We start from the raw sequence: 25321 nt of genomic DNA on the forward strand, positions 1-25321 counted from the left end.
TTTTACAAAAAAGGCAAAATATTTCTGTGTGATGCAATTTATAGAACTTTCACTAGAAGAGGCAAAATTAAAGGATAAGGCCAAATATAAAGAGGCCCATGAAGATCAGAGAGGACCAATTTTATTGTTTTCAGACTTTTCATCTAATAGGAAGCTGCAAGAACCACTTACAAAAAAATCAAAACTTTTAGAGTTTATTATCCAAGGCCACTGCTGGGTGCCAAAGACAAATTAAGACACTGTCTCCCTGTCTCATGTAGATAAGATAAAAAGGGTACAACTAACTAGAAGAAAGGAAAAATGGGTTCAGTGCCATAAAAGAGATTTAAGCATGGTGGAAGAGGGAAAATTAATTTAAAGCACTTAGTGCTCAAAACTTTTATTACAACCATATTGTTAAAAACTGACTCCAAGTGAATCCAGATTTCAGAAAAGATTCTGGGCTGGATAAATGCAGCATGGCTGATTAGGTCTTTTAAGATTATTGAAACACTCTCAGATATTTTTGTTTGACTCCACAGAATCTTAGCCTGTTTCAAGAATACATTTATTGTGTATTCTTTTTTTTAAGTTCTAATGAAAATATAAACATACATAGTTACATTTAATGAGATATTTTCTCATCCAACCGTTTTGATTTGTATATTGCTAACACATAACTATTATGCTGACTCAAAATGAAATAACTGCCATTGTACATGGGGTTTTTAAGAGCCCTCCCAGAGGAAATCAAGATTTCAAAAAACACCATATGAAAGCCACTACTGTATACAACTATGTCAAGAGACAGCTTAAACAATCTAAAGATCACTGATATCTACTGTTTTCAAAGAGAATTTTTAAAAAATCATAAATCCCATTTCTCTTTAAATGAAATATACTGGTTTTCTCCTTGATACCTATAACTTTTAGTTTTGTGTTGTATCATTTTTAAAGGTGTTGATACCAATAGGGAAATTTAGAGTAGACTTACATGTTTTCAATTCAGTAATGAACAGAGAAAGCTAGATATGTAATGAGTGAGGAAATGTTTAGAGGTGAAGTATGTCTTTTTGCTTTTATATTATAAAATAGTGTTAGATAGACGTGGGTAATTCTTTCTACAAAGCTTTGCGGAAGTTGATTTAAATCTCATTAGAGGAATCTACATTTTTTATCTTTGCATTAATGACTAATAAACCATGATTTTAATGTGTAATATATGACCAAATTTTACTGGCTTTTTTCACTTATCCATTTCTCAATCTGTTCTGTAAATTCCTTTTCACTTTTTTACAACTGATGCCTTTCAAATTTGAATCTGTAGCATTTTCTGTCTTCCTATTTCTTATTTATTTTTAAAATGGGGGTGGTGAAGTGAAAATAATTCACATTAACTGCTTTTGCAGATATTCTCTTAATTATGGTGCTAAAACTGTGTAATCAGTGACACTTAATATAGCCTTGGTAAAACATATATACCAAATGTTATAGCATCCTATTGAATTTCCCCAAGTTCTAATTAATTTTCCTACCTATGGCTGAACTACCTATGGCTTAAAGATGAACTCCCCAGGTCGGTAGGTGCCCGATATGCTACTGGAGATCAGTGAAGAAATAACTCCAGAAAGAATGATGGGATGGAGCCAAAGCAAAAACAATACCCAGCTGTGGATGTGACTGGTAATAGAAAAAAAGTCCGATGCTGTAAAGAGCAATATTGCATAGGAACCTGGAATGTTAGGTCCCTGAATCAAGGCAAATTGGAAGTGGTCAAACAGGAGATGGCAAGAGTGAACATCGACATTCTAGGAATCAGGGAACTAAGATGGACTGGAATGGGTGAATTTAACTCAGATGACCATTGTATCTACTACAGTGGGCAGGAATCCCTTAGAAGAAATGGAGTAGCCATCATAGTCAACAGAAGAGTCCGAAATGCAGTACTTGGATGCAATCTCAAAAATGACAGAATGATTTCTGTTCGTTTCCAAGGCAAACCATTCAATATCACGGTAATTCAAGTCTATGCCCCGACCAGTAACGCTGAAGCAGCTGAACTTGAATGGTTCTATGAAGACCTACAAGACTTTTTAGAACTAACACCAAAAAAAAGATGTCCTTTTCATTATAGAGGACTGGAATGCAAAAGTAAGACATCAGGAAACACCTGGTGTAACAGGCAAATTTGGCCTTGGAGTACAGAATGAAGCAGGGCAAAGGCTAATAGAGTTTTGCCAAGAGAACGCACTGGTCATAGCAAACACCCTCTTCCAATGACACAAGAGAAGACTCTACGCATGGACATCACCAGATGGCCAACACCGAAATCAGATTGATTATATTCTTTGCAGCCAAACATGGAGAAGCTCTATTCAGTCAGCAAAAAGAAGACCAGAAGTGGACTGTGGCTCAGATCATGAACTCCTTATTGCCAAATTCAGACATAAATAGAAGAAAGTAGGGAAAACCACTAGACCATTCAGGTATGACCTAAACCAAATCCCTTATGATTATATAGCGGAAGTGAGAAATAGATTTAAGGGCCTAGATCTGATAGACAGAGTGCGTGATGAACTATGGACAGAGGTTCGTGACATTGTACAGGAGACAGGGATCAAACCATCCCTATGGAAAAGAAATGCAAAAAAGCAAAATGGCTCTCTGAGGAGGCCTTACAAATAACTGGGAAAAGAAGAGAAGCAAAAAGCAAAGGAGAAAAGGAAAGGTATTCCCATCTGAACACAGAGTTCCAAAGAATAGCAAGGAGAGATAAGAAAGCCTTCCTCAATGATCAATGCAAAGAAATAGAGGAAAACAACAGAATGGGAAAGACTAGAGATGTCTTAAAGAAAATTAGAGATACCAAGGGAACATTTCATACAAAGATGGGCTCTATGAAGGACAGAAATGGTATGGACCTAACAGAAGCAGAAGATATTAAGAAGAGGTGGCAAGAATACACAGAAGAACTGTACAAAAAAGCTCTCCACGACCCAGATAATCACAATGGTGTGATCACTCATCTAGAGCCAGACATCCTGGAATGTGAAGTCAACTGGATCTTAGAAAGCATGACTACGAACAGAGCTACTGGAGGTGATGGAATTCCAGCTGAGCTATTTCAAATCCTGAAAGATGATGCTGTGGAAGTGCTGCACTTGATATGCCAGCAAATCTGGAAACCTCAGCAGTGGCCACAGGACTGGAAAAGATCAGTTTTCATTCCAATCCCAAAGAAAGGCAATGCCAAAGAATGCTCAAACTACTGCACAATTGCACTCATCTCACACGCTAGTAAAGTAATACTCAAAATTCTCCAAGCCAGGCTTCAGCAATACGTGCACCATGAACTTCCAGATGTTCAAGCTGGTTTTAGAAAAGGCAGAGGAACCAGAGATCAAATTGCCAACATCTGCTGGATCATCGAAAAAGCAAAAGAGTTCCAGAAAAACATCTGTTTCTGCTTTATTTACTATGCCAAAGCCTTTGACTGTGTGGATCACAATAAACTGTGGAAAATTCTGAAAGAGATGGGAATACCAGACCACCTGACCTGTCTCTTGAGAAACCTGTATGCAGGTCAGGAAGCAACAGTTCGAACTGGACATGGAACAACAGACTGGCTCCAAATAGGAAAAGGAGTATGTCAAGGCTGTATATTGTCACCCTGCTTATTTAACTTATATGCAGAGTACATCATGAGAAACGCTGGGCTGGAAGAAGCACAAGCTGGAATCAAGATTGCCAGGAGAAATATCAATAACCTCAGATATGCAGATGACACCACCCTTATGGCAGAAAGCGAAGAAGAACTAAAGAGCCTTCTGATGAAAGTGAAAGAGGAGAGTGAAAAAATTGGCTTAAAGCTCAACATTCAGAAAACTAAGGTCATGGCATCTTGTTCCATCACTTCATGGGAAATAGATGGGGAAACAGTGTCAGGCGTTATTTTTTTTGGCTCCAAAAATCACTGCAGATGGTGATTGCAGGCATGAAATTAAAAGACGCTTACTCCTTGGAAGGAAGGTTATGACCGCCCTAGATAGCATATTTAAAAGCAGAGACATTACTTTGCCAACAAAGGTCCGTCTAGTCAAGGGTATGGTTTTTCCATTGGTCGTGTATGGATGTGAGAGTTGGACGGTGAAGAAAGCTGAGTGCCGAAGAATTGATGCTTTTGAACTGTGGTGTTGGAGAAGACTCTTGAGAGTCTCTTGGACTGCGAGAAGATCCAACCAGTCCATCCTAAAGGAGATCAGTCCTGGGTATTCATTGGAAGGACTGATGTTGAAGCTGAAACTCCAGTACTTTGGCCACCTCATGCAAAGAGTTGACTCATTGGAAAAGATCCTAATGCTGGGAAGGATTGGGGGCAGGAGGAGAAGGGGATGACGGAGGATGAGATGGTTGGATGGCATCACCGACTCAATAGACATGGGTTTGGGTAAACTCCGGGAGCTGGTGATGGACAGGGAGGCCTGGCATGCTGGGATTCATGGGGTTGCAAAAAGTCGGACACAACTGAGAGACTGAACTGAACTGAACTGTACTGAAGCTACGGCTGAACAGGCTGTTAATTGGATAGCTCTGAGTGACATAATTCACATGATGTGAATGTACCCACTCATACCAGCATATACCAGAGACATAGTAAATACACAGTTGATACTTGTTAATATTAATAATAATACTAATAATAAGAGTTGCTGCAATGGTCTGGGTTAGTCTGACTTCAAGGGGGGCTCACTTCTTAGTCTGAAAATTGAGAAGACTCAATGAATGAAGGAATACCCACCCTCTAGGAACCTTGTATCTTGAAATATATATATGTAATATATTCAGTAAATCGCTTAGATTAGATCCTTGAAGTTCACTTCAGTTCAGTCACTCAGTCATGTCTGACTCTTTGCGACATGATGGACATGATGGACTGACCCACAGAGCTTGTTCAAATTCATGTCCATTGACTCGGTGATGCCATCCTACCATCTCATCCTCTGCCACCCCCTTCTCCTGCCTTCAGTCTCTCCCATTGTCAGGGTCTTTTCAAATGAGTCAGTTCTTTGCAGCAGGTGGCCAATATAGGAGTTTCTGCTTCAGCATAATCCTTCCAATGAATATTCAGGACTGATTTCCTTTAGGATTGACTGGTTTGATCTCCTTGCAGTCCAAGGGACTCTCAAGAGTCTTCTCCAACACCACAGTTCAAAAGCATAAATTGTTTGGTGCTCAGCTTTCTTTGTAGTCCAACTCTCACATCCATACATGACTACTGGAAAAACCATAGCTTTGACTAGACAGACCTTTGTCATCAAAGTTATGTCTCTGCTTTTTAATATGCTGTTTACGTTGGTCATAGCTTTTCTTCCAAGGAGCAAGCATCTTTTATTTTCATGGTTGTAGTCACCATCTGCAGTGATTTTGGAGCCCAGGAAAATAAAGTCTGTGACTGTTACCATTGTTTCCACATCTATTTGCCATGAAGTGATGGGACCAGATGCCATGATCTTTTTGAATTTTGAGCATTACTTTGCTAGCATGTGAGATGAGTGCAATTGTGCAGTACTTGGAACATTCTTTGGCATTGTGTTTCTTTGGGATTGGAATGGAAACTGACCTTTTCCAGTCCTGTGCCCACTGCTGAGTTTTCAAATTTGCCGGTGTGTTGAGCTCAGCACTTTCACGGCATCATCTTTCAGGGTTTGAAATATCTCAGCTGGAATTCCGTCACCTCCACTAGCTTTGTTCATAGTGATGCTTCCTAAGGCCCACTGACTTTGCACTCCAGGTTGTCTGGCTCTAGGTGAGTGATCACAACATCATGGTTATCTGGGTCATTAAGATCTCTTCTATACATTTCTGCTGTGTGTTCTTGCCACCTCTTCTTAAAATCTTCTGCTTCTGTTGGGTTCATACTGTTTCTGTCCTTTACTGTGCCCATCTTTGCATGCAGTGTTCTCCTGGTGTCTCTAATTTTCTTGAAGAGATCTCTAGTCTTTCCCAGTCTGTTGTTTTCCTCTTTATTTTTTTTGCATTGATCACTGAGGAAGGCTTTCTTATCTCTCCTTGTTATTCCTTGGAAGTCTGCATTCTGATGGGTGTATCTTTCCTTTTCTCCTCTGCCTTTCACTTCTCTTCTTTTCACAGCTATTTGTAAGGCCTCCTCAGACAACCATTTTGCCTTTTTGCATTTCTTTTTTTCTTGGGGATGATTTTGATCACTACTGCCTACACAATGTTATGAACCTCCTTCCACAGTTCTTCAGCCATTCTGTCTATCAGATCTAACACTCAAACTTCTCCAAGAAAGGCTTCAACAGTATGTGATCTGAGAACTTCTAGATGTTCAAGCTGTATTTAGAAAAGGCAGAGGAACCGGAGATCAAATTGCCAACATCCGTTGGATCATGGAAAAAGCAAGAGTTCCAAAAAACATCTGCTTCTGCTTCGTTTACTACATCAAAGCCTTTGTGTGGATGACAAAAAACTGCAAAATTCTGAAAGAGATGGGAATACCAGACCACCTTACCTGCCTCCTGAGAAATCTGTATGCAGGTCAAGAAGCAATAGTTAGAACCAGACATGGAACAACTGATTGGTTCCAAATTGGGAAAGGAGTACGTCAAAGCTGTATATCGTCACCCTGCTTATTTAACTCATATGCAGGTACATCCTGCAAAATGCTAGGCTGGATGAAGCACAAGCTGGAATCAAGATTGCTGGGAGATATGTCAATAACCTCAGATATGCAGATGACACCACCCTTATGGCAGAAAGCCAAGAACTGAAGAGCCCCTTGATGAAAGTGAAAGAAGAGAGTGAAAAAGCTGGCTTAACACTCAGCATTCAAAAATTCAAAATCATGGCATGCAGTCCCATTACTTCATGGTAAATAGATGGGAAGCAATTTAAACGTGACACACTTTATTTTCTTGGGCTCCAAATTCATTGCAGATGGTGACTGCAGCCATGGAATTTAAAGATACTTGCTCCTTAAAAGAAAAGCTTCATAGACAGCATATTAAAAAGCAGAGACATAACTTTGCTGACAAAGGTTTGTCTAGTCAAAGCTATGGTTATTCCAGGAGTCATGTATGGATCTGAGAGTTGGACCATAAAGAAAGCTTAGCACTGAAGAGTTTATGCTTTTGAACTGTGATGTTGGAGAAGACTCTTGAGAGTCCCTTGGACTGCAAGGAGATCCAACCAGTCCATCCTAAAGGAGATCAGTCCTGGGTGTTCATTGGAAGGACTGATGTTGAAGCTGAAACTCCAATACTTTGGCCACCTGATGTGAAGAGTTGACTCATTGGAAAAGACCCTAATGCTGGGAAGGATTGGAGGCAGGAGGAGAAGGGGATGACAGAGGATGAGATGGTGGGATGGCATCACAGACTCGATGGGCATGAGTTTCAGCAATCTCTGGGAGTTGGTGATGGACAGGGAAGCCTGGCATGCTGCAGTCCGTGGGTTTGCAAAGAGTTGGACACAACTGAGCAACTGAACCGAACTGAAATTGAAGGAAGTAGGGAAAACACTAGAGCATTCTGATCTTTGAAAATTCAGTCTAATTAGCAGAATTCTGCTGTAAAATGGTAAATGATTTAGACATATGAATCCAGAGTTATGTCACAAGAAGCTTAATGCTTTGTATACACATACACAATTCTCCAAGCCAGCCTTCAGCAATACATGAACCGTGAAATTCCAGATGTTCAAGTCAGTTTTAGAAAAGGCAGAGGAACCAGAAATCAAATGCCAATATCCGCTGGATCATCGAAAAAGCAAGAGAGTACCAGAAAAACATCTATTTCTGCTTTGTTGACTATGCCAAAGCCTTTGACTGTGTGGATCACAATAAACTGTGGAAAATTCTGAAAGAGATGGGAATACCAGACCACCTGACCTGCCTCTTGAAAAACCTGTATGCAGGTTAGGAAGCAACAGTTAGAACTGGACATGGAACAACAGACTGGCTCCAGATAGGAAAAGTAGTACATCAAGGCTGTATATTGTCACCCTGCTTATTTAACTTCTATGCAGAGTACATCATGAGAAACGCTGGGCTGGAAGAAGCACAAGCTGGAATCAAGATTTCTGGGAGAAATATCAATAACCTCAGATATGCAGATGACACCACCCTTATGGCAGAAAGCGAAGAAGAACTAAAGAGCCTCCTGATGAAAGTGAAAGAGGAGAGTGAAAAAATTGGCTTAAAGCTCAACATTCAGAAAACTAAGATCATGGCATCCAGTCCCATCACTTCATGGCAGATAGATGGGGAAACAGAGGAAACAGTGGCTGACTTTGTTTTTCTGGGCTCCAAAATCACTGCAGATAGTGACTACAGCCATGAAATTAAAAGATGCTTACTCCTTGAAAGGAAAGTTATGATCAACCTAGACAGCATATTAAAAAGGAGAAACATTACTTTGCCAACAATGGTCCATCTAGTCAAGGCTATGGTTTTTCCAGTAGTCATGTATGGATGTGAGAGTTGGAGTATAAAGAAAGCTGAGCACCGAAGAATTGATGCTTTTGAACTGTGGTGTTGGAGAAGACTCTCTAGAGTCCCTTGCACTCCAAGGAGATCCAACTAGTCTATCCTAAAGGAGATCAGTCCTGGGTGGAAGGACTGATGTTGAAGCTGAAACTCCTATACTTTGGTCACCTGATGTGAAGAGCTGACTCATGGGAAAAGACCCTGATGCTGGGAAAGATTGAGGGCAGGAGGAGAAGGGGATGTCAGAGGATGAGATGACTGGATGGCATCACCAACTCGATGGATATGGATTTGGGTGGACTCAGGGAGTTGGTGATGGACAGGGAGGCCTGGCCTGCTGCGATTCATGTGGTCGCAAAAAGTCGGACATGATTGATCGACTGAACTGAACTGAACTGACACACACACACACACACACACACACACACACACACATCCTATAACTAGGAAAGAAATGAAGCCTCTGACTATGAACATGTGAAGGCAATTATATTAAAGAAGAAACCAAATGATGATGATTATTCCTTTGTTGGTTTGGTGAGGAAGTGATTTACTTTACACTCTGTTGGGAATGGGTAAGAAGAGAGGTGCAGTTCAGTTGGGGGATTCTAGAGACTTTCTTGCAGTCAGTATGGTAGCCACAGTGATCATTCTTATTTATGAGGTTTTGTCCCTGTCACCTGCTGGGACTGGCCTTGGTTAAAATTGGAGCATGAACCTGATCTGCTTCCTTTCCTCTATTTTAGCATTTAAACAGCCCAGTTCCTTCATTTTGCCCTCTCCTTGTCTATAGATCTCATTTTGATAAGCTGTCTGGATTTTTCTTTAAAATAGGTCTGTATTTTTCTTAAGGTCTCAATTTTCCCTCTTCAAATTTTGTTTGCACTGGGTTCCACTCTCTCATGCTCCTCCAAGCAGCCTATCTTTGTAAACTGTTTCTCTTCATGATCTAAATTGTATTACTATGATAGCCACCAGTGCGGGAGGCTGGTGATTTCTTCCCGGGAAACCCTTGCTCTCAGTTCTGTCTGTCTCCTTCTCTGCTCTACTCTGTATCCTATAAACTAGACTTCTGCAGACTACATTACTGTGGTCTCCTTGCCAGCAGGAAATTGGAAGGCCAGAGGAGAGGGTATGTTGTGTTTGTTCTCTACACCTTCTCTGGACCAGGCTCGGTTTCTCGTGGAACTTGTGTCTTTGATGATTTCAGCTCCCACTGGACTGCCTCTCATTTCATAACTCTGGCTCACCTTTGGGTCCCAGCAGAACCATTTCCTCTCCTTGTTCCTTAGCCCGAGGATGATGCTGATTGCCGCTGTTGCTAGAGTTTGGCAGCTTCTACAGCCCTTATTTGTTTGCTCAGCCCTGATCCAGTTATCCCCTCCCATTTCATCAATGAATCTCCTGTATTTACATCTTAGTCCTGAATGTCTCAATTATAGCACTTGATCTTGGTTTTCATTATAGTTATCTGTGTACACATCTGTCGTCTCTACTCAGCATTAAGACATGAATTGTGTCTCTTTCTTCTTGGAGTCCTAGTACCTAGCAGACTGCCTGACATGTTAATAGGAGATCAGTACATGCTTGTTATATGTATTAATAAATTAATATGACTTTTACTCCTGCAGTCTACTCCTATTGCCCAGAGCTATCCTAATTGTATTTTGCAGATTCCTTGTAGTATTTTTAAGAATCATTAGGAATATATATATTTCTGAGTTTCTTAACATTTACTGCTAAAGAGCCTAGGGAAGGCATATCCTGATGACATTACTAGATATTTGAAGTAAACCTCAGAATTATGGAGAATCACAACAGTTGATCAAAAATAACTCACTTTGGATTCTCTCTAAGCTAAGCTCGTCCTGTTTGTGCTCATTGCTTGAAACAGGATGAAGCAATCGTGATCTCATTCGTTTTGTTCTTCTCCCTCAGCCAAGCTCCATTTGGTGCCCTATTGTCTCACAAGTTGCCTGTTTGAGTCTTTTGAATTAACAGTTTAGAACAGAAGATCCATCTGCTCTGCATGAATATTAAGTTATCATAAGACTCTGTAAGAAGTATTTACCCTTGTATTTTTTATAGTGTTTCTTTTCCCTTCTGTTCTAAGAAAAACTTGGAGCATCAGTTTTTGGGGTTTTTTTTTTCCGACATACCCTTGGCCTTGAATAGGCTGCAGTTATCAAGTTGTATAATATTGACAGAATAGGCCTAGGAACCTTTGATTGGCAGGTGCTGAAGAAGTAAGAAGATATTATTTATTCTCCTTATTGAAAAATATGTAGTAGTTATTAAGTATTGATATAATTGAACACACGATATGCCAGATCTTATTATTTTGAGGTTATACAATCTCATAAGAAAAAAAAAAACTCTTAAAAATTACACATTGGAGAGACATGTTTTACAATCAATCAGATTCATTAAGTCAATGCACATGCTATTTTAATTCATAATATGATAGATAGTATGCAACTGATAAATCTGTACTTCCATTTTGAATATTCATGAGTGAGCAAGCTTCAGCCAGCTTTTAAGTAATATAATTTATACATGCAAGTGTATTCTATTCCAGCAAGCTTCGAAACTTTGAAACCAGTTTGCCAGTAATATATATTATGTAGTGAAATTTGTTAATAAAAGCTGAGTAAGGAGACCAGGTAAAGGATGGCATTTTAAAATGTGCGTACTTTCCATTATTTAAATGTGCATCTTTTAAATAATCAGTTAACTTTTGAGCAAAGATGAAAGTTGGGTTAAATATGAATATTTGAACAACCATATGTAAATATATTCAATATTATTAATAGAAGTATGCCTAATTTCTTTGTTATAAATTTTATAGGCAAAGTGATACTTTTAAAGATAATGGGATATATAAATTCTGAAGAGGGACTTTATTCTAACTCACACAATGGAATTAAAAGGAAACATCTACACCCATTTTGTAAAATTCATGTAGTTATGAAGGCTTCCTAGGTAGCACCAGTGGTAAAGAACCTGCCTACCAGTGCAGGTAGACGTAAAGAGTCCTGGGTTCAATCCCTGGGTCAGAAAGATCCCTTGGAGGAGGGAATGCCTACCCACTCCAGTATTCTTGCCTAGAAAATCCCACAGATGAATGAGCGTGGTGGGCTACAGCCCATGGGGTTGCAGAGTCAGACATGACTGAAGTGACTTAGCATGTAATTGAAAATTTGGATTTAGTAAATAGGGTTAACAAATTGCTTGTGTCTTTTTCTTTTTATCAGATGACTGCTTCCTCTGGTCTTTTGAAGTAATTAGCTTGGGTTGATATAGGTGTCATGAAGTTCCAAAGCATGCAACATTGAGTGCCCTTTGAAAGAAAAACAGTACAAATTTGTGAAAAAAGTTGTTTCAAAGTCATAGAAGGGAGTCTAAGCCAGAGAAGAAAGCTGAAAGTTAAGCTTAATTAGCTTCAGGGTAAATCTGTTTCTATTTAGGTGATGAGTCAACATAGGTGGTGCAAAATATTCATTTCAAAACAAGCAAGCGGTTTCCATTAAGTAAATATATGTATTGTAAATATTTTGAAATTTTCAAAAAATTATTTCATGCTTTCTATGCATTTTATTAATTAAAAATATCTTCCCCAAGTCTGAAGTTTTGGTTTTTTTTAAATTTTTTATAATTGTAATGCATTTAAGGGGGCTTCCCTGGTGGCTCAGTGGTAAAGAACCTGTTTGCAATGCAGGAGATGTGGGTTCAATCCCTGAGTCAGGAAGATCGCCTGGGGAAGAAAATGGCAACCCATTGCAGTATTTGTGTCTGGGAAATCCCATGAACAGAGGAGCCTGGTGGGCTACAGTCCATGGGGTCACAAAAGAGTCACACACAACGTACTGACTAAACAGCAACAACAACAATGGATGCAAGGCAGGATGTGACAATGGATGCAGTGGCAGATTAAGACCTTTCAACATCTTAAATAGGGAGCCCTAATCCACGTGTATTTATAAATAACCCCAACCCACAAAACATAAAATAAATATACATGTATGTACTGAAAGTAAAATAGTTTCCTTCTAATTTTCTGTTTTAAAATTCTGCAGTGGTATATAAAAAATGAACTTTTCTCATATTTGTGTTGCCCCTGAATCCGTAGCTGCCTTGAGCACCTGCTTAATGTGCCCTTATAAGTGCAACATCATCTAGCAGGCAAGTAACTTGCTTAGGGTCTACTTATCAGCACCCCTTTTCCAGATTTTAATTCTGACTTGCCATTACCTCTCATCCATGATGTACCTTATTTTCCTCTTTGAACTTAATGAGCATGAACGTAATTTAGGCCTACAAGTTACTTATGCTGGATTAAATTTAGGATTATAGTTACTCAAGCACCTTGAAAAATCGTAAGAACGTGAAACATTGAGGCAAAATGATCTGAACACCTATAAGCTATTTTTCGTAACAAAACATTAATATATATATATATACATATTTGTATTTTTTATTCCGAAGCCATATGCCAATTTCAAGGACGGACGTACTTTGAAGGAGAAAGAAATACAGTCTATTCCTCTTCTGGAGTATGTGTTCTCTATGAGTGCAAGGTAAGGAAATTCTTCATGTATGTTTTAAAATTCTTTCAGTTATGTGAACATAGTAAATGTCTTTAAAAATCTCACCCCTGTAATACTTTTAAAACTTCTTAGGCAAAGAGAAAATTTAAAAAAATTTAAGGTGTTACAGCTCAACTGTATAGAAAATTCTAATTGTTTTTGCAATCATGTAAATTAGTGATTGTAAAATAATTTTCCCAATAAATAAAAGCCCTGTTTTGTCAAATCAAAGTTTTATGAAGTTGTCTTTATGTTTTTTAAATACGAATCAGCTCCTTGTTTGCTCTTTTGAAGAAAATGTAGATAAATGTAGACTCAGCCTGTTGTCATTTTGTTTTTGACTCAAGTGACAATTATCACTTAGTCCAATTAAAAACAAAATGAAATTTGCCTAATAAAAATTAGCTATTGGATGGAGATGAGACTAATATTGATCTTGATTTCTTTGGGAGGAATATTTTAATTGATTTGAAGGAAAATGCTTTATAGATGACTACCATGGTCTCTTGAAATATGCTTCTGAAGCAAACATGATTCATTTTAACTCTGCTTCTTGACCTAATTGAAAAAGTAAATATGTTTCATAACACTGTTCACATATACCTTTTGTAAACTATCATTTTATATTTCTTTACCATAATGTTCTATTTCAAGCCATATTCTATTTAAAGGAAACTGTCTACATATAGAGTTTCTGCTTTAGGGTTCATTTATATTTGATCACTAATTTTCTTCTTAAATGCCGCTTGTACTTGGTTTCGGGGGATGATTTAGTATGTATAGATTGTGTAGAAAATTAAGATAAGTGATTTACTCTGCAGGCAGTACACTGTGAGAATTCACTTGATTAAATGTTGGTGAAAGGAAAATCCTCAGAATTTTGCCAAGATAAATTGAATCTGAAAAAAGCCAGCTGTATACCTCAAGCATCGTAAATCGGAAGACTATGGGGATAAGCATGGAGGAGACATAGAATAGCAAAACTGTGACAGATTTGATATCCAGAATGTGAAAGGTCTGATTAGTTCATGTTCATTATAAGGTTTTCTGGCTGTTCCTTTTGGCTCTAAACCAGCTCTCCCATGTCGTAGGTTACCCTCTTAAAGATAAGGGAGCTGGGGCATGGGAACATTAACACAGTTGCTGAAGCTACATTTCAAGTTTGGGTTTTCTCTTGAGCATCTCTTCACCAATGCTGTTTTGAGAATAGATTTAAGGTACTAGATTTGATAGACAGAGTTCCTGATGAACTATGGACGGAGGTTCGTGACATTGTACAGGAGACAGGGATCAAGACCATCCCCAAGAAAAAGAAATGCAAAAAAGCAAAATGGCTGTCTGAGGAGGCCTTACAAACAACTGTGAAAAAAAAAGAGAATCAAAAAGCAAAGGAGAAAAGGAAAGATATACTAATTTGAATGCAGACTCCCAAAGAATAGCAAGGAGAGATAAGAAAGCAGTCCTTAGTGATCAGTGCAAAGAAATAGAGGAAAACAATAGAATGGGAAAGATGAGATCTCTTCAAGAATATTAGAGCTACCAAAAGAACAATGCAGGCAAAGATGGTCTCAATAAAGGACAGAAGTGGTAGGGACCTAACAGAAGCAGAAAATATTAAGAACAAGTGGCAAGAATACACAGAAGAACTGTACAAAAAAGATCTTCATGACCCAGATAATCACGATGGTGTGATCACTCACCTAGAGCCAGACATCCTGGAATGTGAAGTCAAGTGAGCCTTAGAAAGCATCACTATGAACAAAGCTAGTGGAGGTGATGGAATTCCAGCTGAGCTATTTCAAATCCTTAAAGTTGATGCTATGAAATTGCTGCACTCAATATGTCAGCAAATTTGGAAAACTCAGCATTGGCCACAGAACTGGAAAAGGTCAGTCTTCATTCTAATCCAAAAGAAAGGCAATGCCAAAGAATGCTCAAACTACTGCACCATTGCACTCACATGCTAGTAAAAAATGCTCAAAATTCTCCAAGCCAGGCTTCAATAGAACATGAACCGTTAACTTCCAGATGTTCAAGCTAGATTTAGAAAAGGCAGAGGAACCAGAGATCAAATTGTCAACATACGTTGGATCATCGAAAAAGTAAGAGAGTACCAGAAAAATATCTATTTCTGCTTTATTGACTATGCCAAAGCCTTTAACTGTGTGGATCACAACAAACTGTGGAAAATTCTGAAAGTGATGAGAATGCCAGACCACCTGACCTGCCTCTTGAGAAATCTGTATGCAGGTCAGGAAGCAACAGTGAAAACTGGACATGGAACAACAGACTGGTTCCAAATAGGAAAAGGAGTATGTCAAGGCTGTATATTGTCACCCTGCCCATTTAACTTATATGCAGAGTACATCATGAGAAACACTGGGCTGGAAGAAGCACAAGCTGGAATCAAGATTGCCAGGAGAAATATCAATAACCTCAGATATGCAGATGACACCACCCTTATGGCAGACAGTGAAGAAGAACTAAAGAGCCTCTTGATGAAAGTGAAAGAGGAGAGTGAAAAAATTGACTTAAAGCTCAACATTCAGAAAACTAAGATCATGGCATACGGTCCCATCACTTCATGGCAAATAGATGGAGAAACAGTGGAAACAGTGGCAAACTTTATTGTTTTGGGCTCCAAAATCACTGCAGATGGTGACTGCAGCCATAAAATTAAAAGACACTTACTCCTTGGAAGAAAAGCTATGACCAACCTAGACAGCATATTTAAAAGCAGAGACATTACTTTGCCAACAAAGGTCTGTCTAGTCAAGGCTATGGTTTTTCCAGTAGTCATGTATGGATGTGAGAGTTGGACTATAAAGAAATTGAGTGCCGAAGAAATGATGCTTTTGAACTGTGATGTTGGAAAAGACTCTCTAGAGTCCCTTGGACAGCAAGGAGATCCAACCAGTCCATCCTAAAGGAAATCAGTCCTGAATATTCCAATGAATATTCATTGGAAGGACTGATGTTTAAGCCTAAACTCCAATACTTGACCACCTGATGGGAAGAACTGACTGATTTGAAAAGTCCCTGATGCTGGGAAGTGTTGAAGGTGGGAGGAGAAGGGGACGACAGAGGATGAAATGTTGGATGGCATCACCGACTCAATGTACGTGAGTTTGAGTAAACGCTGGATGTTGGCGATGGACAGGGAAGCCTGGCGTGCTGTGGTCCATGGGGTCGCAAAGAGTTGAACAGGACTGAGCAACTGAACTGAACTGAACTGAGGTCCCACTAATAGATACAAGAACTGGAAGGCTTGGAATGAGATATAGCAACACCAAGGAAATCAGAGAAATGTTACATCAATGAAGGTGGTAAATTTTGTCAACTGGTTCCTAAGTGAAGCCTAACTTTGAAATATCAGCCCTAAATTTAAAAATTGTGAGGGCATTTGAAGATTCTCCATTTTTGTGTGTGGTCTTTTCATTTGACAAATGTGTTTCACAATACTGATCATTATTATTTAGAAATTTTCTGAGATGGTTTCCTAGTTGATTTTAAAATACCTAAAAAGTGATTTTATTTTAAATTGGGTTTGTGAAACTTCTGGGTATAGTCAACTCTCCAGGTGCTTAATAAATATTGTGTGAATGAATAAATGTTACCTTTTATTTGTTCAAATAAAAGACACCAATTTACTACCCTCTCATGCTGTGCTGTCCAATAGAAATATGATGCAAGCCACATATGTGATTTTTATTGGGCTAAACTTTCTGTATACAACCCCATATAGCCAAAATATTATCATTTCCAATGTAATCAATATAAAATTCTTAATGAAGTATTTTATAGTCTTTTATATGCTGAGTCATCAAAATCTTGCATGTGCTTTGCATTTACAGTGTTTGAGTAACATGTTGCTAGTGGCCGTGGATTCTACAGCACGGCCTCTGATCTTCATAAATTTTTATTATTCTTCACTAAATTCTTGACATTAAGAACTTCCACTGTTTCTTCTCCCTTCAGGCCCCTGAACTTCGGTATTTTACATAATTGACAGCTCTCTCGGGCTTCCATTTTCTGGGCCGCCAATTCTAGTCCTTTGTTCTTTCATTGTCAGTTTTGTGACCTTGAAAATGTGTCCTGGGCAGTTTGTGAGCTTAATAGTAACACAGAAACACACTGTGGTCCTGAAAATAAGATGATCAGAATGCATATTACTGTCACAACAAAGGAAGGATAGGGTTTGTCTCCCACTGTATATGTGTCTCCTGCCACTTTCTTCATAAGAGATCATCGTACCATGGAGAAGATCCTTTCCATCAATAAACCAGGAAGAGGGGGATATTGAAGTTATTAAAACTATTTCTTCAGTAGAAGCAGTACTTACAGAAATAACATCTAAAAACCTAAGCTATTGAGCAGTATTAAGATGGAAGCCTTCCATTTCCAATGATTATTTTATTTCTTATGCATTGGTAAGCATAATACAACAGTTAACGACTCTTGTTCTTAAGAGACTAGAAGTTGACAGTTAAGAAGCAAAATGTTTGCTTCAAGGGCAGTGCTACTCCATTTATCAGAAAAGTGGTCTGTATTTTGGTTTGCTCTTAAAGTTTTATCTACTTTAGTGGCTAGAACTATAATCATTTGTATTAATTTATTCATTCACTCAGGAAAATTTTTTGAGTACCAATTATATGCCAGAAAATACATGAGACATTCATGCTTGAGAGACATAAATCCTGCCCACATTTCCCTTTTTGGAAATGTTTTGTGGGAGATCCACAACACTCCTTATCATACTCACTTGGTATAATCTCTTTAACAGTTTGGAAACTTTGAAGTGAGAATGTTTAAAAAGTCCAGTTTTTACTTGTTGTTTTTTCAAGCTGAGTTGTTAACCAAATTCAAGCTATCTCTTTGCCACAATTGTCATCTGGATGTGCAAATATATTTTAAACTGACAGAATCTCTCAGGATAACTCTAATGTTTGGAAATTGAAGGCATGATTCCATTCCCAAAGCTGTTAGTCCCTTTGAAAGTCTTTCCAATTGTCATTTGATATCATTTTGCAAGTGAGTCTGTGACCTATGCAGAGGTTCTCAGGATGAAAATTTTATTCTTATGTTTGAAGAGATGTCTTTAACGCTGAATCTGGAAACTTAGGAGTTTCCAGAATTAGAAGTTAGTCCTAATTGAGAAGTTTGAAGCATTTATTTTCTGTTGTCTAACAGGACCAGAGCATGAAGCTGGTTGAGAGTTCAGGCTGTCCCGCTCTGGACTGTCCAGAGTCGCATCAGATTACCTTGTCTCATAGCTGTTGCAAAGTCTGTAAAGGTAAGATTTTTTGGAAAATAAGATTTACGTGCATGAGCCATTCTAGGAGGCTAGTTCAACTGACAGGAAATAGAACTTCTTACAGGGAAGTTATTTCCAAAAATATGGAATTAAAATTGAGATGCTTCCATGCCTTTCTGCTGAGTGTCTTATACCTGGCTCAAGGTCTAGGTTTCTAAACTTCTCTGTGTGTATTGGTTCTGAGTCAGCATGACATTGTTGAAAATATACAACAGTGCTGAGTTATTTTATTGGTTTTTTTTGGGGGGGGGCAGATTTGCTTTTCTTTTCTCTTCAGTCTGTTTTATAATTGACTTAGCATACTTCCCATGTTGGCTACTTCAAATCCCTCTCTTCACAGTTCCACTCTCCTTCACCCATAGGCTTTTCTATATTACTGAGAAGAGAGAGGCCATCAAACATGCATTGCTTGTTCTGTGTTGCCTTTGTGATGATAGACCTACAACCAATAAGAAGAAGGAACTTAGATTTTTAGTTCGATATAAGAAAACAGTAAAATTTGAGATATTCAGAAATGCAGTGGGCTGCCCATCATCAAAGATTCTTAAATTTGGTATTTTGTTGTAGATTCAAATATTAAACTAAAGGGTTGATTATATGGAATGTTTTATGATCCCTACCAATCATGAAATTATGTGTGCCTTTTTGCATTATCTTGAAATCATGTATTTGTAAATCTGTCTCCTTCATTGAACTTTGCACCTTGAGGGCAGGGCTGGGTCTTTATCCTTGTATGACAGTTGGAATGTAGTTGGGACTCATAACTCATGTAGTTGGTGTTACATTAACAAAGTGCCTTACATGAGCTACTAGCACATGTTTTAATAATAGGCCTTATTGATACCAAATAAAACTTAAACAGAAAAAAGTAAGAAAAAGAAACTTTATGAAACATATGCTATTTTTTCCTTTTAATCTCATTTATTAAAAGGAAAATATAAGATCCTTCTCTCCCATATTTTGGAGGATTATGCAGGCTTCTTTTCATTTTCTTTTTAGCTAATTGCTCCATCTATTCATTTAAGAGTTTTAAAAATCTCAGTTCTGTGAAAAGCTCTTTGGGAGTTTCAGAGTGGTTTCAGGCTTGGTCTGCCTTTCAAGAGCTTTAGGGATGGCTCTCAGGAACTAAGAGTACAAAGGATTGTAATCAAATAGGCAAAAAAGAAGAGCCACTAGTGTTTTCAACCTAACTTTCCATGAGCCAGTGCCTTGCACAGAGCATGTGTGGAAGTTGACACAAATCCAGAATGCGCATTCCAATCACTTGATTTGGGAACTGGACTCCCAGTATGCAGCTTGACTAGAGTGTCTTAGGCTATACCAGAACTTCTCAGGATTAAATATGTATATAGATAACCTAGGGATGTTATTAAAGTACAGATCCTAATCTGGAAGGTCTGGGGTGGAGCTCAAGAATCTGCATTTCTATTAAGCTCCTAGGTGACTACTGGTCAGTGGGACCACACTTTGAGTGGCTTTTGCTGCATAACAAATTACCCCAAAGTTCAGTGGCTTAAAGCAGCAACCATTTTATTATCAGGCATACCTCCTTTTGTTGCACTTCGCTTTATTGTGCTTTGCAGATATTGTGATATTTACAAATTGAAGGTTTATGGCAACCCTGTGTCAGGCAAGACTGTTGGTGGCATTTTTCCAGCAGCATTTGTTCACTTCATGATTCTGTATCACATTTTGGTTATTCTCACAATGGCAATAATTCAGATTTTTTCATTATTATTATATCTGTTATGGTGATCTGTGATCAGTGATCTTTAATGTTCTTACTATGACTTGCTGAAGGCTCAGATGATGGTTATCATTTCTTAGCAAGAAAGTATTTTTAAATGGTGAAGGACAGCAAAGCCTGGCCATAGTCCAGGGGATCACAGAGAATCAGACATGACTGACTGACTGAACAACAAATTTTTAAATTAAATCATGTACGTTTTTTACAGATGTAATGCTGTTGCATATTTAATATACTACTGCTGCTGCTAAGTCGCTTCAGTCGTGTCTGACTCTGTGTGACCCCATAGATGGCAGCCCACCAGACTCTGCCGTCCCTGGGATTTTCCAGGCAAGAACATTGGAGTGGGTTGCCAGTTCCTTCTCCAATGCATGAAAGTGAAAAGTGAAAGTGAATTCGCTCAGTCGTGTCTGACACTTCGAAACCCCATGGACCGCAGCATACCAGGCTCCTCCGTCCGTGGGATTTTCCAGGCAAGAGTACTGGAGTGGGTTGCCATTTCCTCCTCCAATGCATGAAAATGAAAAGTGGAAGTTGCACAGTTGTGTCCGACTCTTCACGCCCCGATGGACTGCAGCCTACCAGGCTCCTCCGTCCATGGGTTTTTCTCACAATGGAACTGGGGCTTCCAATATGGAATTGCTCTTGCTAAGGTAAAAGCAGAGATTCCTTTTCCTTATTCCTGAACAAGTGTTTCAGAGTCAGGTGAGATATATGTGATAGAACCTTGGTATCAGCTTTCAAAATAACTTGAGTAGTAAATTATTTTACATAGCCTGGATTGAGAACCACTGGCTTAGTTAATACTCTAGCTGAAATTAGACAAGTTGACCTTTCTCGAAACATCTAACACCATGTAAAATAAAAATTGGTTCCATTTCTGACTTCAAATATATAGAGTAAACAAATGAGTTCTTCTGCCATTCTCTGACTTTTAAACTAAAAAGCAAGTTAATCTTTGAAGGCTGAAATTTTGAGTCAACTCCTACACATATGTTGTGACAAATTCATTTGTAGTAAAGCTGGCCTCCAGTTTCCAAGCCTGTCTGCCTAGTGCTAAAGATGACATGTTCACATCTGAAAAAGTAGGTTGTTCAACAATGCTTACTAAATATTCCCTGAGGGCAGAGCATGAGATTAAAGAGTTGACCTTTCCACTGGAGGCTCAGCCAGTGTTTGGAAACCAAGCTGTACACTGAAATAAGGCTCCAAATCTCTAGGTACCAAGTCACATACAGGCAGGACCCTCTTCTCTTCTGCTGTAGCAGCTCAGGAACAGTGTAGCAAAAGTGTTCTTTTCACTTTTTTCATATTTGAGAGCTCTCTCAAGGAGTCATATGACCAATTACAATAGGAAAGAAACTTTGTCATACAATGAGAACTCTGACTTAGGTACAGAAATAACATGAAGCTATGTGTTTTCATATCTCAACCCTTCCCTTTCTCTTCCACCCCTTTCTCTGCCTGTAGATCATTAAATCCTATTCACCACCCTTTAATTTAGTATTGACTTTGTCATGACTTACAATTAGAAGTAACGGAGGCATTGTGAGCATAAGGCTGAGTGTAAACTGTTTGCTCCCAACTTCTGGACAGTTCATAATTTACCACATCATTCAATTACACCTTCGCGATTCTTGTTATCTATCACAAATAACATCATTTAGTTAATTTTTTATTATCTACTGTTAGTTAACACATTTTGTGAAAAGTTAGTTTCATTCCAGTGGTATCCATGAAATGACTGGATTATTTGTTGAATTTATGTATTTTTTTGTACCCATTAAAATAATTCCATTGCTATCTTTGAAAGTGAAAGTTTCTCAGTCGAGTCTGACTCTTTGTGATCCCATGAACTACACAATCCACGGAATTCACCAGGCCAGAGTACTGGAGTGGATAGACTTTCCCTTCTCAAGGGGATCTTCCCAACCCAGGGATCGAACCCAGGTCTCCCGCGAAATCTTTAGCAGCTGAGCCATCAGGGAAGCCCAAGAATACTGGAGTGGGTAACCTGTCCCTTCTCCAGGGGATCTTCCCAACCCAGGTCTCCCACATTGCAGGCAAATTCTTTACTAGCCAGCAAGTGGTAGAGATCAGATATAGGTCTTTCAACTCTAAAATCCAAGCACAGATGAGTAGGAATGCAGCTATAATGGTAGTAGAGCTATGGTTTATTGCCAACCCATAGTCTGATTTTTTTTTTAAGTTCTTCCCTATAGATTGGAAACAAATCCCTTTAACTGAGTCTGAATTTTCTACCCATCAGTAGTTAGCAGTTAGCCTTTTAACCTTGGGGTTTTTGAATCTAAGCAGTAAAACAACCAATAGATTCAATCAACTTTTGTCTGTTGAGAGACTAAATCAAAATAGCTAACACTGTTTAGAGTAAGTTAAAATTTGACAAAATTTTCAATTTTCAAGTCTCTGGGTTAATTTGTAAAAACTCATTTGACAAAAAGCAGTATACTCCCTAAATGAACCTAAAATAGTGAAAAGTAGAATCACACTGTTGTCTTATATTTGGAAATTCTTGCAGCAATTAAGCACTGCATGGTGAGTGTGTGCGTGGTATTTGATGCTGAGATGAGGGAGTCTTAACATCAGTTAGGCCAAATCAGAAATGGATTGTAATAGAGGAGGCATATGGCATAGACAGTGATGGCATGTCTTGGACAGAATCTGAAAAGTGGGAGAAGAGAAAATACATCAAAATATGTTGAAAAATAGTTTTGAAAACTATAAACTTACAAAAGAAAAATAAAAGTGCATCAGGAACAGTTCCTGTATTTAGTTACTGCTCTCTAAGAGTTGTTTAAACATTAAAGGTAAAATTCTACAGATTTAGCACTGTGTTAGAGCATGGTCTCTTAATTATCTGTGTTTCTTAAGGACTGTGAAAGTTGTTCAGTCATGTCCGATCCTTTGCTACCCCATGGATTATTTAGTCCATGGAATTCTTCAGTCAGAATACTGGAGTGGGTAGCCTTTCCCTTCTCCAGGGGAATCTTCCCAACCCAGCAATTGAACCCAGGTCTCCCACATTACAGGTGGATTCTTTACCAGCTGAGCCACAAGGGAAGCCGAAGAATACTGGAGTGGGTAGCCTATCCCTTCTCCAGCGGATCTTGCCGACCCGGGAATTGAACTGGGGTCTCCCACATTGCAGGCAGGTTCTTTACCAGCTGAGCTCCTCTTAAAGACTGGGCCAACATTTTTAGTACTTTGTTTTAATTTAAAATAAACATAAAGTGATTTTTTGGAACCTCTTCATTTTAGGTTGATGATGTGGTGAGTTCTTGGGAAAGAGAACAAGGATGACTTTTTAGCTGAAATTATCCCCTCAGGCATTGTAGAAAGACACTGGAATACATTTTAAGAAAAATGGTCTCAATTTAGCTACTTAAAGAAGAAGAAAAGAAAAAGACCCTAGGAGGAAATATTTTTAACTTTCCTCTTCATAAGAATGAACCTTTTACTTCAAAATTTTCAGCCCAAATCATAAGAATTTAGATTGTGAAGAATTTTGTGAAGAAAAGTTGTCAAGTGATTTTAGTGCTGTTATTTACTATGTAGTTTTCCAATTTTCATTCACAGTTCTATTTTATTAAATCCTATAGAAGTCATTGAAGCCTCACCCTTCCTAACGCTTATTAAATTGTACAAAAAAATTTTATTATGCATTTTACCACATCTCATGGGAGATATGTTTTAATTCTGTGATGATATTCAGCATAGTCTTTATGGGCACAAACCAATTGGAATGGGCATTAGTCATTGTGCTGTGCCAGCGTATACCTGCTGGCTATGGTTCAGTCTTTCACTGAATCACATGTTCTATGGTAATTTGATAAATAAGATGAGCCGGTGTACAACTTACATCTTCATGATTTGCTCAAGTAAAGTTCTTTTATTGCATGTAAGTAGATGAGTTTATTCTGAGCCACATGAAATATATTTTTCTAAACTTCTTTTCTTTTATACATGGTGAAATAATAATTCATTAGGCAGCATAAAACTAGCTAGAAAATGTATGCATCAAGCAATTTTAAAATTGTTTGAATGATGCATAATCATATAATTTCCATTAAATATAGATTCCAGCATTCAAGCTTTTCATTTCAGCATCTTAGATTATCTTTGAACAAGGGATTCACACAGGAAAAAGAAATTCAAGAAATTACACATGATTGGTGTCACTGTATATGAAGTGTTCCATTTATATTTCCTCTCATAAAGACTCTGGAATCTTTGTAATTCATAAGCTTTTTTTTTTTTTTTTGAGTAGACATACTTGTCTTGCAGATTTCCAGAGAAAATTAAATTAAAGTGGTGTGTTGGTTATTTTTTAACACATTTAGAGTTTTTGTGTATTTTTCTCATTAAGATGCCAGGTCATCTGCTTCATTTCTTAAATACACAACGTGGACATCTGGTCTGGTTTGGTCTGGGTTACTCATGGTTATTGATAATGTTCAATCACTAATTCTCAGATTACTTTCCTTCCTCACTATGTTATCTTCAGTTAGTTCAGTTCATTTCAGTCGCTCAGTAGTGTCCAACTCTTTGCAACCCACGGACCGCAGCATGCCACGCCTCCCTGTCCCTTCCATCTCATCCTCTGTCATCCCCTTTTCCTCCCGCCTTCAATCTTTCCCAGCATCAGGGTCTTTTCTAAGGAGCCACTTCTTTGCATTAGGTGGCCAAAGTATTGGAGTTTCAGCTTCAGCGTCAGTCCATCCAATGAATATTCAGGACTGATTTCCTTTAGGATGGACTGGCTTGATATCCATGCTGTCCAAGGGACTCTCAAGAGTCTTCTCCAACACCACAGTTCAAAAGCATCAGTTCTTCAGGGCTCAACTTTCTTTATACTCCAAACCTCCCATCCATACATGATTACTGGAAAAACCATAGCCTTGACTAGACGGACCTTTGTTGACAAAGTAATGTCTCTGCTTTTTAATATGCTGTTTGGTTGGTCATAACTTTCCTTCCAGGGAGCAAGCATCTTTTAATTTCATGGCTGCAGTCACCATCTGCAGTGATTTTGGAGCACCCCAAAATAAAGTCTGTCACTGTTTCCCCATCTATTTGCCATGAAGTGATGGGACCGTATACCATGATCATAGTTTTCTGAATGTTGAGCTTTAAGCCAACTTTTTCACTCTCCTCTTTCACTTTCATCA

At 38.5% G+C, this 25321-nt stretch overlaps 1 protein-coding gene across 12 annotated transcripts in view; it reads left to right on the forward strand.

Moving 5' to 3' along the window:
* NELL2 (neural EGFL like 2) overlaps positions 1-25321 on the forward strand; it is a 457071-nt gene that overhangs the window by 231083 nt on the left and 200667 nt on the right. For all 12 annotated transcript variants that reach the window (XM_081593579.1, XM_081593571.1, XM_081593572.1 and 9 more), the window contains 2 exons: positions 12971-13062; positions 18262-18364. In XM_081593579.1, coding sequence (XP_081449705.1) covers positions 12971-13062; positions 18262-18364 — 195 coding nt within the window. The remainder of the gene's footprint in view (positions 1-12970; positions 13063-18261; positions 18365-25321) is intronic.

The sequence above is a fragment of the Giraffa tippelskirchi genome, chromosome 4 (assembly GCF_054371585.1).
Source record: "Giraffa tippelskirchi isolate mGirTip1 chromosome 4, T2T-mGirTip1v1.2.pri, whole genome shotgun sequence".
NCBI classification, from domain to species: Eukaryota; Metazoa; Chordata; class Mammalia; order Artiodactyla; family Giraffidae; genus Giraffa; species Giraffa tippelskirchi.